This window comes from Brassica napus, chromosome A1 (genome assembly GCF_020379485.1).
Source record: "Brassica napus cultivar Da-Ae chromosome A1, Da-Ae, whole genome shotgun sequence".
NCBI lineage: Eukaryota > Viridiplantae > Streptophyta > Magnoliopsida > Brassicales > Brassicaceae > Brassica > Brassica napus.
Window position 1 is genome coordinate 3,149,815 of NC_063434.1, and position 15,354 is coordinate 3,165,168.

The 15,354-nt window shown below is 42.2% G+C and overlaps 1 protein-coding gene across 3 annotated transcripts; it reads right to left on the minus strand.

The window, feature by feature from the left end:
- Positions 1 to 139: 139 nt before the first annotated feature.
- LOC106373523 (trans-Golgi network-localized SYP41-interacting protein 1) lies at positions 140 to 7,772 on the minus strand. Of its 3 annotated transcripts, none has more exons than XM_048780516.1 (10): positions 7,551 to 7,772; positions 7,151 to 7,266; positions 6,833 to 6,976; positions 2,684 to 6,652; positions 1,798 to 2,584; positions 1,075 to 1,721; positions 835 to 976; positions 670 to 751; positions 470 to 589; positions 140 to 368 (listed from the first exon to the last, which is right to left on the minus strand). In XM_048780516.1, exons 2-9 carry the CDS (start codon positions 7,199 to 7,201, stop codon positions 487 to 489), a joined length of 5,925 nt encoding a protein of 1,974 aa, XP_048636473.1. In that variant the 5' UTR covers positions 7,202 to 7,266; positions 7,551 to 7,772; the 3' UTR covers positions 140 to 368; positions 470 to 486. The 3 variants fall into 3 exon arrangements, with proteins under 3 accessions (XP_048636473.1, XP_048636474.1, XP_048636471.1); XM_048780517.1 differs by having other exon boundaries at positions 2,684 to 5,413; positions 6,293 to 6,976; XM_048780514.1 differs by having other exon boundaries at positions 2,684 to 6,976.
- Positions 7,773 to 15,354: the final 7,582 nt, after the last annotated feature.

The following is a 15,354-nucleotide window of genomic DNA, read 5'->3' on the forward strand; positions in this document are numbered from 1 at the left end:
GGATTTTTAACGGTGGTAAAAGGGTGAAAGAGTAAAATATATTAACCAACTCCTTTTGACCACATCCCGACGTCGAAGACCTTCCACGACTTCTGTAATATTCTCATCTTGTATCGTCCATTTTGCGTTAAAAAACAAAGGGAAAAAATGAACAATCATATATAGTCTTTGTCTAATATATTTCAACAGCTAATGCATAAAACTCTTTACTTATTCGGTTGTAAAGCCAAGCAGCATGTGATTCTGATCAATAAAAAAATGGCGAAACCACCGTTTGCTTGGTTAATAAAAAGCTAAACAATGAATAGCAAGACCAACAAAAAACATATAGTGACCACTCTGAGCCTGCTCCAGAGCGAATAAACCACCTACGAACGATGTAATTAAAACACGTATTAGAGCTTAGAAAAATGGAGAAGCTTCTGTTTGCTATTTGATTTGAGAAAATAAAAGTTAGTAATGAGCTTACGAGATTAAAAGTTTTCGTTAGACGACGAAACTAGCCAAAAGAGCATGCAGTATGGCCCAGTATATCATTATCCCTAACCGTAATGCAGGTTGTCTCATAAGCGTCCGGTCACACGATACCCTGAAAACAGAAAATGTCAGTTGTTTCATTAGAGACCGAAACTGTGAATTACCAATCAAACAAAATGGAGAGAGCCTGACCATAAACCATCGATCATGTTTGTCACTGGTCTTGTGAATCTTGGAACGACTCTTGACGTGGTGAGCGATCTAAATCCATGAGCTAAAAAAAAAACAGAGGGTAGGTTATGAAGAGAATGTGTAAGCGATTAACTAAAGTTAACATTAAGGGACAAGTTTACTTACCTTTATCATCGTCATCTTCTAAGCTCAGGCTTTCATCAGGTTGATCTGCATCTATACTAATGGCGACTTGATCGTTGTTTCCTTTACGCAAACTCCGAACTTGAGATGGGATCGATGCTCCACTTGTCGTCCGCTTATTTATCTGCAATACCAGAGAAAAAAACAAAAACCAATTTGAAATGTCATCGATTTGAGGCAGCATCTGGAATGGTGAAATTATCCAGCAAGCTCTAATCTTACCAGAGGTTCCACTTCAACGATCTCGGACGTTGACATGTTTGGTTGCGATTCCTTCTCATGTAGTATTCTCTCAAGAGCTGCTTCTTTCTGTCTGAGCTCAGCCACTCTACTCCTCTCTGCTTCAAGCAACGAATCCTTGCTTTGTCCCACCAGCCGTAACTCTTCCATTTCAGATAGCATAGACGCTATCCTTTTTTCAAGTGGCTCCATGTAGAGGTTTACGTGACTCTGAGCATCGGTGGAAGGTGAATCTTCTAGACCAATTAGTGAAGCTATTGTGTTGAACCAAGACAGTACAGCTTCGATCTCTTCGGAATCTCTCTTAGTGTCCTTCTGCGAAGCAACAAGAGCCTCGTTAGTGCACCTAGTGACTTCTTGTCTTAAGAAAGAAACCTCGGTATCCCGATCTTGCACTTGTTGTTGAAGTTTCTCGATTTCAGCAAGTAGATTTTCAGAGAGTTGATGGAGCTCATCGAACTTATCCACAGTAATTGATAGCTTTTTGGAAATCTTCCCACGAGAAGCTTCAGCTTTCTGCAGATCCAGGTTCTTCTGTTGCACTTCCTGTTCTAATTCAGTAACCCTGTGTTTCAGATCCTCCATCTGAGACTCTTCCTCGTCAAGCGCTTGCATTAATGCCTCGATTTCTGCAGCAAGCAATTATGTATTAGCTATATGTGTGACGGTGGAAAAAGAAAAAGGTTTATAGTTTGAAAATTTGACCTTGGTCTTTTGCAGCAAGAAGGTTGCTAAGCGATGTGACCTTCTCCTGTAACTCTGACTGTGAGGCCTGCCCTTCTTGCAGCTCCTTTACTCTCCTCTTCAAAGAATCCCGTTCCCGCACCAAAATACTCAGCTGGTCTTGCATATCATGCATCCGGGCACTTGCAGATTGAAGATCTTCTGCAAAGATTTTAGCACCGGCCTGGGCTTCCTTAACTTGACCCACAAGTTCATTGCACATCCTGTCATTTTGGATGTCCTTTTCGTGCAGCTCCCTTTGCAAATTGGCAATGATAACCTTCATCTCCTTTTCATTTCTTTCCACAGTCTCAGCATTTGCTACAACAAGCTCTTTAACGGCTGATGATACCCTACTTACCATGGCCCTGACAGACTCCATGGACGAAAAATCCTCTTCTACTTGATGGAGGCTCATGTTGAAATTGTCGTTTCCAACCAGTTCGGCCTTACGGCTTTCAATTTCCGCCAACACGCTGGAACATGCTCCATGAAGCAAGGAAACTTTTTCACCCAAAGCAGCAATTTCTGAGTCTGTTCCTGTTCCTATTGACTTGAAAAAGGTATCAATACTGGTGGATACAGTGTTGACCTGTTCTTGCCATGATGCCAAGTGCTTGCTTACATTCTCTTCGAGATGGCTAACATCTGCCACAAACTGATCAAGGTTTCGCGAGAGAGAACCACAAATTTCCGTAATGTTTCCAGCATTTGAATTTTCATGCAAGTTGACGTTGGACAAGGCAGCACTCAAGCGTGAAAAGATTTCCTGAGAAGGGGAAAAAATATTCAGAAACAGTCAGTGGTAGTCTGGCAGAGAAACCTTTGAAAGTATACCATAGTAAGGTGTTAAAAGGTTCTAAAGTACCTTGTCTACAAAATTCCCTTTGCTACCTTGAGGCCAGCCAGACAAATTAGTACCAGTTTGCTTTGCACATGATTCCATATTTGCCTTCAGATGATGCAGAAACTCTTCATTCATGGTGAAGATATCAGCTAGGCAACTGTTTGTACCTGCGACTATTTTCCTCAGACTGTTCACATTAGTTCCAACGGACAACACCTGATCACATAGCTTCTTCTTTTCTTCAATGTTGACCATTGACAAATTTTCAAAACGTGATATGGCTTCAACTGTTGCAGCCTCCGCTGCATCCTTCTCTCTGGAAAGTTGCTCAATTTCATAGGTACATTTTGATAGCTCCTCTTGCATACTATCGTTTCTCTCTTGAACCTCGTTCACCTCAGCAAGTAGTAACTCAGCTGCTCTTCTAGATTTTATTGATTCCTGCTCAGCAGAAGACACAGCAGTACTCATATTCTGAAACAGTTGCGAGATCCGTTGAAGCTTCAGAACAGGGTCATATCTGTCACCTTCATCACCAATATTAATGTGATTCAACGCGTTCAACGTCATGCTCAACGTATCACTTCTTTCCTGCAGAATATTTTCTGTTTCTTGCAAATGATTTCTCAACAATTGGCACTCGGACTCTAGGACTTCTACCCTCACAGTGTAAGATTCCAACTCCCTAAATTTCTTTTCATTTTCCAAAAGCATTTCGTCTCGTTTGATAACCTCTGATTTTAGGCGACCATGCTCAGCGTTCATCTCCTCAATAGTTTGTTTCAGGCTATCCCTTTGTTGGACCAAAGCTTTCCCTTTCCTGACAGCTACGTTTAACTTCTCTCTTGCAGAAGCTGACTTCTGCTCTTCTTGTTTAAGGAACTCCTGCAGTTCTATGATTTTCTTATCAAGTGCCTCATTTTCAGCAATCAAGGATTGCTGTTTTTCCATGTACAAATCCCTTTCTTCCCTCACCAGCTTCTGAACACGCAGTGCTTCATCCAGATCTTTTGTTAGGGAAGCTACATCAGGCGACTCTACCACTGTTATGTCTCTACTTGCTGCTTCGACTATATTTTCAGGATGGTGCCCATGAGAAGTTGCTTCATGTGTACCCAATGACTCTCCGCTTCTAACATCAGCATTTGATGAACGAGTTTCACAGAAGCTATCATCTCTTTCACGTGGCAAACTAGATTTAACCAAGTTCTTATAATAGTCTATCAGCTTTCTCAGAAGTACATCCAAGGTCTCAGAATTACTTGCTACAGCCAAATCCTGCAAGCCATCTTCCTCTATAACATCAGTAATCGTGTCTCTCAAACTCAATAGGTCTCCTTCAAGAGTCTGAAGTTGTTCTTCATTCCCAAGTTTCTCAACCAATTTTCCATGCAGATCTTTAACTTGATTCTTCAGTTCCTCATTCTCAACTTCAAGGTGAGTGGCCCTCGCAGAAAGATTATCTTGATGCCCATTCAGAGTTTCAAATCTTTCAGAAAGACTTATCCTCTCATGATCAACAGATCGAAGATTTGCCTCGACGTCACTTACTTGCTTTTGTGAGACTTCCAAATCAGCAGTTAGTGATTGACAATAGACTTCAAGGTTATCAATCTTCTGCTGGAGAGTATACTTCTCATGTGCAGCCTCTGATATTGTACTTGCAAGCCACTCGATCTTGTTTTCCACTTCCATGGACTTCAGCTGTAGAGGCATATCAATATTCCCTAGGAGCGCTTCCCATCTCTGAATTAAATTATTCCTGTGCATCAAGGACTGCTCCAGCATTTCATTATGTTCAGCCAATCCATAAAACTTCCCTTGGAGTTCCTCGAATTTGATCCTTAAGTTATTCTCAGAACTTGTGCCAGTTTGACCATCCTCCCTGCAGGGTTCAGAGGGAACATATCCAGCACCTCCATCAGAACCCTTCTGATCCCAATCAGAGGGGCGTAAAGAGCTGCCGTTAGCTGATCTTGCTAGCCACTCCACCTTGTCGAGTATATCTTGAGCATGAAAATGCTCTGGGAGATCCAAATCTTCCAAAATTTCTTCAATTCTGTGAAGCAGAGAGTCTTTGAGAAGAAAGGATTCTCGAAGTGCAGTAGCTGAGTTTCGGATGTAAGAAAGCTCAGATTCTAAAGCCTCCACACGTTCACCTGCCTCTGTATAAGTCTTAAGCTTTACTTCTACTTCCTTAAGCTTTGTGTCCTTCAAACTCAGTTCCTCTGAGCACCTCTGAAGTTCAGCAGAGGTTTCGGCCAACAACTGCTTGAGATTGTCACGGTTAACAATCAGACCTTTTCCTTTTGCAACAGCTATGCTAAGCTTCTCTCTAGTAGATAATAACCTCTGTTCTGATTGTTCAAGTTCATTAGATCTCTTTTGTAACTCAGATCGTAGGGCCACAAGGGACTCCTCTGCATCGTCATGTGTAACTCCCTTCTCGGTATCTGCAGGGTCAGACGTCAAAGAATCTACTGCGCCAGCCGCTCCAATGTCGATACTCTTCACATTCTCTTCTTCCGTGGACAATGCTACGCTGATATCATTTTCGGAATTTGCTACTTCTTTTCTCGGTTCATCTCCACTATCAGAAGTTGCTGTGGTGTTTCCTGGCTGAAGCGTGTCAACTGAAACATCACTGTTAGCTGCTGCATTTACAGAAGTCGGTGGAGGATCAACAACCTCCTCACCAATATCCACATGAGATGAAGCTCCTCCTACAGCCACATCAGACGGAGCTTCTGCCTCCTCACCAACATCCACATGAGTAACTCTCTTCTCGGTATCTGCAGGGTCAGACGTCAAAGAATCTACTGCGCCAGCCGCTCCAATGTCGATACTCTTCACATTCCCTTCTTCCGTGGACAATGCTACGCTGATATCATTTTCGGAATTCGCTACTTCTTTTCTCGGTTCATCTCCACTATCAGAAGTTGCTGTGGTGTTTCCTGGCTGAAGCGTGTCAACTGAAACATCACTGTTAGCTGCTGCATTTACAGAAGTCGGTGGAGGATCAACAGCCTCCTCACCAATATCCACATGAGATGAAGCTCCTCCTACAGCCACATCAGACCGAGCTTCTGCCTCATCACTGACACCACTAGTGTCAGAGGTTGCTGTGGTGTTTCCTGGCTGAAGCGTGTCAACTGAAACATCACTGTTAGCTGCTGCATTTACAGAAGTCGGTGGAGGATCAACAGCCTCCTCACCAATATCCACATGAGATGAAGCTCCTCCTACAGCCACATCAGACGGAGCTTCTGCCTCGTCACTGACACCACTAGTGTCAGAAGTTGCTGTGGTGTTTCCTGGCTGAAGCGTGTCAACTGAAACATCACTGTTAGCTGCTGCATTTACAGAAGTCGGTGGAGGATCAACAGCCTCCTCACCAATATCCACATGAGATGAAGCTCCTCCTACAGCCACATCAGACGGAGCTTCTGCCTCGTCACTGACACCACTAGTGTCAGAAGTTGCTGTGGTGTTTCCTGGCTGAAGCGTGTCAACTGAAACATCACTGTTAGCTGCTGCATTTACAGAAGTCGGTGGAGGATCAACAGCCTCCTCACCAATATTCACATGAGATGAAGCTCCTCCTACAGCCACATCAGACGGAGCTTCTGCCTCGTCACTGACACCACTAGTGTCAGAAGTTGCTGTGGTGTTTCCTGGCTGAAGCGTGTCAACTGAAACATCACTGTTAGCTGCTGCATTTACAGAAGTCGGTGGAGGATCAACAGCCTCCTCACCAATATCCACATGAGATGAAGCTCCTCCTACAGCCACATCAGACCGAGCTTCTGCCTCATCACTGACACCACTAGTGTCAGAGGTTGCTGTGGTGTTTCCTGGCTGAAGCGTGTCAACTGAAACATCACTGTTAGCTGCTGCATTTACAGAAGTCGGTGGAGGATCAACAGCCTCCTCACCAATATTCACATGAGATGAAGCTCCTCCTACAGCCACATCAGACGGAGCTTCTGCCTCGTCACTGACACCATTAGTGTCAGAAGTTGCTGTGGTGTTTCCTGGCTGAAGCGTGTCAGCTGAAACATCACTGTTAGCTGCTGCATTTAGAGAAGTCGGTGGAGGATCAACAGCCTCCTCACCAATATTCACATGAGATGAAGCTCCTCCTACAGCCACATCAGACGGAGCTTCTGCCTCGTCACTGACACCACCAGTGTCAGGTTTAGGCTCATGCTTCTTACCAGATTTTTTGGAGGATTTTCCTTGGCTTGTACTGCCCTTGGGGTCCTTTTTATGATCAGTGCTTTTGTCAGCCTTCTTTTGACGAAACTGTTGAAGCTGAAAATGAAGTTAAAAAAAAACTCAGCGGCAAGAAGAAAAAACAAGCAATCAAATTTATACGCTATCAAGTATAAACTTGGAAGAAACAGTAGAATCCTCTCTTATCACTAACACATATGTTGATAATAAAGAGAATATACATAAATTCTAATAGAGCTAAGTGAAACAAACCTTCTGTCGCCCAGCAGCGAGTGGATCAGCACGATTCTTCTTCTTATCCATTCGATTCACTCTGCTCTTACTCCCACAATGGCTCTTAACTGATGATCACCATGGTTTTGTACCTTCTGATGAAGGAAAAATATCCAACAGAGTTAACATCACAAACTTAATAATGATATTATAGAGCACCGACACAATAAAAAAATGCTTTTCGAATAACACGAAATTAAAACAAACAAAAAAGGCTTGGGCATTAGAAAATAGCAACAGAGCCAGATCGTGAGGCAACTAAAACGGAAAACTAATCTACAGAGATTCAATTGAAATACACAGACACAGCCGCTATACGATATCAAATTTCAGAAAGAAATTCGATTAATATGCTAACGAAACTGAGCTAAAAACATACCCTCGATCGTTCGAACAATTTGCTTGAAAATCTATTACGTCGCTTTCTCTCTCTCCTTGGATCTAACGCAAATTGGCCTTTTTAGCTGGCTGGTGTGTCTTTGTACGTTTGAAAACGAAAGGGAAACAAAGAATGAGAACGCGACGCGATTCCAATCTCACACAGACGTCGTCGTCGATTTGAAAGGAAGAGAGCAAAAATTTTACACAACAACTTCTCAAAGTTCATCAAAACAATCTGGTAAACGAACGCTCTAAAATGGGCCTCAAAGCCCAATTAAAGACGGTTCATAATCATTACCCAAACGGTCCAGTAACTAATTAATCTAAAGCTATATAACAACTATACCCTTCTACTTCTTCCATTGTTATACATTTACCGCAGAATATGTCACGAGGCATTTGATTCATCATCTGATTTTAAATAATCAAATCTTATACAATAAAGTTGGGTTTAGTCTCTCCTCATGAAGCCACCTCATCTCTTTACATAGGGCATTTGTTGACACCTGGCATGCTCTCTTTAATAACTATCAAGTATCGAACTAAAAATCTAATATTAGGCCTTTCAAATAATCTAAACCCAGAAAAAACTAAAATTTTAAGCCCACCAACAATGTGCAGATCAGAGTTCTTCTCTGCTCTGCGTAGCCCCCCTCGAATCTGATCCCCTTCATTCTGTTGACGGAATAACTCCTATTGATGATGGGTGCAATCAATTAACCCCAATATCTGTTCTTCAATGCCGACTTCTCACCTCCCACATCAACGGATGCTACTACATATTTGTCATCAAAGTGCTCATGAGAAATCACAAATCTTCTTCAAATCATAATAGCCTAAAAACCCTAGAAGAATACCATCCAGGAACGGCAAGAATGCAGTTGTTACACGTCTTCTGCGGTTTTGGGAGGCTAGGAATGTAAAGAAAGGACGAGAGCTCACGTCTTCCTCGATGAGAAGGTAACCATTAATGAACTTCATTAGCTGTATTTGTTCCATATTTCTGCTTCATCTCTCGAAAGCTGGGAATTGAAAATCAACTTAATATTTTGCAGTCTACGCTGGTCCAAGGGTCAACTGGTGCTTATAGACTGAACCGGTCCTTACACAAAACTTATACCATAACAAATCTAAATGTTTCTCTTACAGTTCCCTGATTTCTTGCATAACATATGCTCTGTTTTCTTTGTGTATGTAGCTATACTTCAAGGATTCTCAGTTCAGAGAAGGGGACAGAGCAGAGTATCAGTTCAGAATCACAGCTACTGTACTCGACAATGTAACTCAGGTTCCTCTATAGTTTTAAATCCATTCTTAAGAAATTCTTTCTCGGATCATTAATTGATGTGTTTATAAACCTTCAGGTTACTAATCTATTTTAAATTCAAGGAACTCATCCTAAAGGTTTCTTTGAATCGATTAGGCTAACATGGACTAAACTCCTGAATGGTTTAGTAGATTTTATCACCAGATAAACTTACAGGTTACACACTTTTGCTAGAATTTTCTGTTGATTTTCTTTGAAAATTAATCAATACTCTATGCAGAAACAAATGCTTAAGTTTCTTCGACTTCAGCTGTCATGTTCAATACATGTGCTTAAGCTGGATGGTTATGTTCGTTCTCCTCGCTCTCTTCCCAACCAGTATGGTAACAGTAAATGACTGATGCTTGGAAGTTACAAGTAATTGAGCTTGAGCTGAAAAGTGAAAGACTGGCCAACTATCTTCTGTAGGCATTGTGGGAGAGCTGCGTGCAAGGGAACTTCTACACCTGCACCCTGTGCCCAGAATCTCTTATGGCAACCAACGTCCGCCTGTTCAGAGTTTTGTAGACCAGGTTGTGTTGTATCTGGATTCAAAATTAAAATGCTCAAATAAATCCAACTCTAACCTTCATAAGTCCACACTGAGAAGATGATGATCACCCGACATGCCTGGTGCTGTCAGCAAAACTAAACAGCCTACTCCTAAGCTGAACAAGAGTGGACCAGAGAACAAGACAAAAGCTGGTGACGATGTATTCATTGTACAAAGCCCGGTGGACCCATCACCAGAACCTCCTCAAAATGTTGAGGTTTCTGCAGAGAAAACAACAGTTTCAGACGAAGCTCCTTCAAATAAGAAAGCCCAAAACATTGTTCCAACAGTGGAGATTATGTGACTCCAACATAGTATTAAGATAAGTCTTTTGTCAAAATAAAAACCGAGTATAAAGATGCAGTTGCATATTTGAGTTTCTAAGTGTTAGTCCAATAATGATGTCGTTCCTTATTTTTTTGTCCAACCCATCATGACTGGTTATTGTCGTTTCATGTTTTAGTTGGTTTTAAAACAGCTTGGGTTTTAATGGTATGAGTTTTAAGACGTAAAATTCAATAATATTGTCACCACCTGAATTTGGACGGAAATTTTAATACTGTGAAGCACACTGCACTACTGCAGGAGGCTATAGCATAAATTCACATAAACATGCAGAGGCTATAGAATAAATTCACATAAACATTACTGAAGACATCCATTATATGGCACTAGCTTTGTGTTGCTTTCCTGTCAAACAACATGATCATTTTCTTCATCGTCGTTCCTTAGAATTTTCTCTGATCTATTAAAAAAGCATAATAATACAATACCAAATCAAGTCAATGAAACATTTTACAAAAATTATGTATGTATTCGTCATATGATCAATACAATTTATAGGAGGATAATGATGAGTTATAGATAATGATGTATTTAGAAGTTGGAGTTATCTAACTAGAAGTCGGTGATTATATTGTAGTATATAAACGTGAGAACACAGATCAATAAAGAACAACTTTCCCATTACTTGATTCTTAGATTTACATGGTATCAGAGCATCGATCTTAAAAGTGATTGTTCAAGGAATCGTTTTTGAGAAGATTCTAGCTTCACAATGGGAGATGCTGACGATGGGAAGCAAATGGTTGCAAAACCAAGTGAAACGATGGTGAAGATGTCGCCATATTCTTTGTTTAGCTCCGATAATCCGGGAGCGTTGATTACGTCTGTTCAATTGAAAGGGGATAACTACAATGAATGGGCGTTGGAGATGATGAATGCTCTTCGAGCTAAGAAGAAGATGGGGTTCGTTGATGGAACTCTACCAAAACCGACAGAAGATAGCTCTGACCTAGAATCGTGGTTGAGTGTCAATTCGATGATAGTAGGTTGGATCCGTTCTTCTATTGAGCCCAGAGTTAGGTCAACAGTGACGTTTATCACTGAAGCTCACAAATTGTGGGAGAATCTGAAGAAACGTTTCGAGGTTGGGAACAAGGTACGGGTTCATCAGCTGATGGAACAAGTGGCTTCGTGTCGCCAGAATGGACAAGCTGTGATAGATTATTACGGTCGTTTGGCGGTGATGTGGGAGGAACTGCAAAGCTATCGACCACCTCCGGCTTGTACTTGCTCTGCGGCGGCGGCGTATGAGAAAGAGAGAGAAGAAGAACGGGTTCATCAATTTATTATGGGTTTAGATGAGTCTCGTTTCGGTAACGTGGTAACTGCCATCATCGAAGCTGACGAGCTACCAGATTTGGGAAAAGTGTATGCCAAAGTAATAAGAGAAGAAGCTCGGTTGAATTCAGCAAAGGCGAGAGAAGTGGTTCCTCAAGAAGCTATTGGCTTTGTGGCTCGTCAAGAGGTGTTAATGCAGAACGACGCAAGAGACACACGAGATTCTAATGGCTATGCGGTGAGAGCTGAGAACAGTAGTTCTAACTATGGGAACAGAGCAAGGGATCGTGTTTGCTCACACTGCAGTAAGACTGGTCATGAGAAGAATAATTGTTGGCAGATCATCGGGTATCCTGAGTGGATGAATGAGAGACGTGGAAGAGGATCAGGTCGAGGACGTGGTGGTTCAAACTCAAGAGGAGGAGGACGTGGTGCTGCGCATACAGCTCATGCAACGAATTCTCACGGAGCTGGTGGTTCTGATCTGACTCCAGAGCAGTGGAAGGCTATCACACAGATCATAAACGACGGAAAGACAAGTTCTCAGTCTGAGAAGCTTTCTGGTAAGAATCTTGGTGATGTAATTATAGATTCGGGAGCTTCGCATCATATGACAGGTGACGTTGGACAGCTGGTCAACGTGAGGAAGACTCTGCCGTGTATCGTCGGGTTCGCTGATGGTGGAACTTCGACATCAGTTCAAATGGGCGATATGATACTTACTGATCGTATCTCGCTCAAAGATGTGCTATTTGTGCCCCGATTGGATTGTACTTTGATCTCTGTATCAAAACTGTTGAAACACAGTAATTGTTTTGCGTTATTCACAGATACAATTTGTATTTTGCAGGACCGTTCTTCGAAGACTCTGATTGGAGCCGGTGAAGAACGTGGTGGGGTTTACTTCTTCAAGGATGTTAGAGTCGCACTTGCCAGCAGAGCAGATGGAAACAATGGTCAACTCTTGTGGCATCGGCGGCTTGGACATCCTGCATTTGGTGTTTTCTCTTCTTTACATGAGCTTTCTGGTGTTATGAATAAAGCTTGCTCTAGTCCTTGTGACGTGTGTTATAGAGCAAAGCAGACAAGAGATGTTTTTGGTGATAGTATTAATAAAACAAACAAGAGTTTTCAGATTATTCATGTTGACGTTTGGGGGCCTTATAGAGTGCCTGCATCGTGTGGAGCTGTCTATTTTCTCACGGTTGTAGATGATTTAACTAGAGCTGTGTGGACGTATCTGTTATTGGCTAAGTCTGAAGTGAAGAAGGTGATGCAGCGATTCTGCGTATATGCAGAGACTCAATTTGGTCACTCGGTACAGACAGTGAGAAGTGACAACGGGAAGGAGTTCATGTGTCTGGCAGAATTCTTTCAGGACAAGGGAATTGTTCATCAAACGTCGTGTGTAGACACTCCGCAGCAGAACGGTCGAGTCGAGAGAAAGCACAGGCACATCCTGAACGTGGCAAGGGCGTTGTTGTTTCAGTCAAAACTGCCTGTTAAGTTTTGGGGTGAGGCCATATCCACTGCAACGCATGTGATAAATATGACACCGTCGAGAATATTGAAAGGAAGCTCTCCATATGAGAAATTATTCGGTTTGAAGCCTTCTTATGAATCACTGCGAGTATTTGGTTCACTTTGTTACGTTCACAGACGAGATAGAGACAAAGACAAGCTGGGAGAGAGAAGTAGGAGATGTGTCTTTGTCGGATATCCATTCGGGAAGAAGGCTTGGAGGGTCTATGATCTGGACAAAGAAGAGTTTTTTATATCAAGAGATGTCAGTTTTCATGAGAACGTTTTTCCTTATACGGAAAGTAACACTGACTTGGCGTATGAGAAGGAGATTACAAGGTCGCTAGATGAGGATTGGGTACTGAATGCAATAGTAGAAGACAGGGGGAGTGTGACACAACAAGTAGAAGAACTGTCACAATCGAGAGTAGAGCTCCCCGAAGTTGTTGCTACAGATGTCGACTAATGCGAGTGCTGTGGATCCTGTGCCTGGAAACAAACAAAACAGTGATGATGATCAATTGATGGGTACTGAAAAAGAAGCTGTGACGACGACAGAAGTTGTGACTGAACTAGGAAGAGGATGCAGAGAGAAGGTTCCTTCCACGAGGCTTCGCGACTATGTGAGCTACAATGCTCAATAATTGAAGAAACCCCATCACGACTTTGCTGCGCTTACCACACAATCAGAGTCCTCGTCGACGGCTCGAGGTAATTCACAATATCCTCTTGCAGATTACATATTTTATGAATGTTTCTCTCCAGATCATAAAGCTTTTCTGGCTGCTGTAACGTGTGGGAGAGAACCGCGACGCTACAAAGAAGCGATGCAACATGAGATTTGGCGTGATTCTATGAAAAAGGAGATAGGAGCGTTCGAGGAGAATAAGACTTTCAGTGTGGTCGACTTGCCACCGGGAAAGAAAGCTATTGGCAACATGTGGGTGTACAAATATAAGTACAATGCTGATGGGACGATGGAGAGACCGAAGTCTCGTTTAGTTGCACTGGGAAACAAGCAAGTGAAGGGAAGAGACTTTAAGGAGACGTTTGCGCCAGTTGCTAAGATGACTACAGTTCGAAGCTTATTGCGTGTGATAGCAGGAAAGGGATGGATTGTGCATCAGATGGATGTTCACAATGCCTTCTTGCACGGTGATCTTAAGGAGGAAGTGTACATGAAGTTACCACAGGGTTTTCAAGTGTCTGACCCTAACAAGGTGTGCAGGCTGCATAAAGCAGTGTATGGATTGAAACAGGCTCCGAGGTGCTGGTTCGCCAAGTTAACAGACGCTTTGAAGAAGTATGGGTTTAAGCAATCTTGCGCAGATTATTCCCTGTTTGTATATTCAAAGGGTGGAATCGATCTCAGAGTGCTTATATATGTTGATGACCTGCTAGTGTGTGGAAATAGTACGGAGAGAGTTGACAGATTTAAGAATTATCTGAGCAAGTGTTTTCATATGAAGGATCTAGGAAAGTTGAAATACTTTTTGGGAATAGAAGTTGGACGTGGTGGAGAAGGATTCATGCTTACTCAGAGAAAATATGCTTTAGATCTAATTGAAGACACTGGGTTACTTGGATCAAAACCAGCGGCTACTCCAATGGAACAACATCACAAACTCGCGTTAGACACAAGTCCGGTTCTTCGTGATGCAGAACGGTATCGAAGATTGGTGGGGCGGTTGATCTACTTGTCCATAACAAGGCCCGATATATCATATCCTGTTCACATTCTTTCACAGTTCATGAAGGCACCTAGAGAAGTGCAGTGGGAAGCTGCGTTACGAGTAGTGAGATATCTTAAAGGGACTGCAGGCCAAGGAATTCTAATCAGTTCAAATGAGGATCTCAGCTTGTCAGTTTATTGTGACGCAGACTGGTCGGCGTGTCCGGTTACCAGGAGGTCATTGAGTGCATATGTTGCTTTGGTTGGTGGGTCGCCTGTGTCTTGGAAAACAAAGAAACAGAAGGTGGTATCTCATTCGTCGGCAGAAGCGGAGTACAGATCCATGGCTCAGGCAACTCGAGAGATTAAATGGCTGCGGCGTTTGTTGTTTGATTTGGGAGCAAAGCAGCTGAAGCCATCAAAGTTGTTTTGTGATAGTAAGTCTGCGATTTACATAGCAGCTAATCCTGTTTTTCATGAGCGAACAAAACACATAGAATCAGATTGTCATCAGGTGCGAGACGCATTACAGGATGGTATCATCACAACGGTCCATGTTCGTACTCATGAACAAGTAGCAGATGTTCTTACCAAGGCGCTTGGACGTGTACAGTTTGAGACATTGTTGTTCAAGTTGGGAGTGAGAAATCTACACCTTCCCAACTTGAGGGGGAGTATAGGAGGATAATGATGAGTTATAGATAATGATGTATTTAGAAGTTGGAGTTATCTAACTAGAAGTCGGTGATTATATTGTAGTATATAAACGTGAGAACACAGATCAATAAAGAACAACTTTCCCATTACTTGATTCTTATATTTACACAATTTTTAAATATTTTGTCTACATTAATCAACGGTATTTTCATTTCACATAAACGAAAGAACTCTGGGTTAAAACATTGATGCAGCCAGGTCTACGAGACTTTATAATCAGTGCCTGATAAAGAGGAACTAGAGACACCAACCTTTTAGTTGAACTTTTCTATAACTTCGTTTGACTTCCTCAGCTCTTTCCGTTTTATAGATGTTTTTGGTGAAGTGATGGGTATAAATACTGCTTACGGTGAAGATTGTTTTTTTTTTTTTGAAACTGCTACAAGAGCATTCAACGTATTATGGCAAAC

Coding starts and splice junctions, on each gene's coding strand:
- LOC106373523 (XM_048780514.1), bottom strand. CDS start 7,201: ATGGATAAGAAGAAGAATCGTGCTGATCCACTCGCTGCTGGGCGACAG. Junction 6,977..7,150: donor TCGCTGCTGGGCGACAGAAG/GTTTGTTTCACT, acceptor CTTCATTTTCAG/CTTCAACAGTTTCGTCAAAA. Junction 2,585..2,683: donor AAGGGAATTTTGTAGACAAG/GTACTTTAGAAC, acceptor TCCCCTTCTCAG/GAAATCTTTTCACGCTTGAG.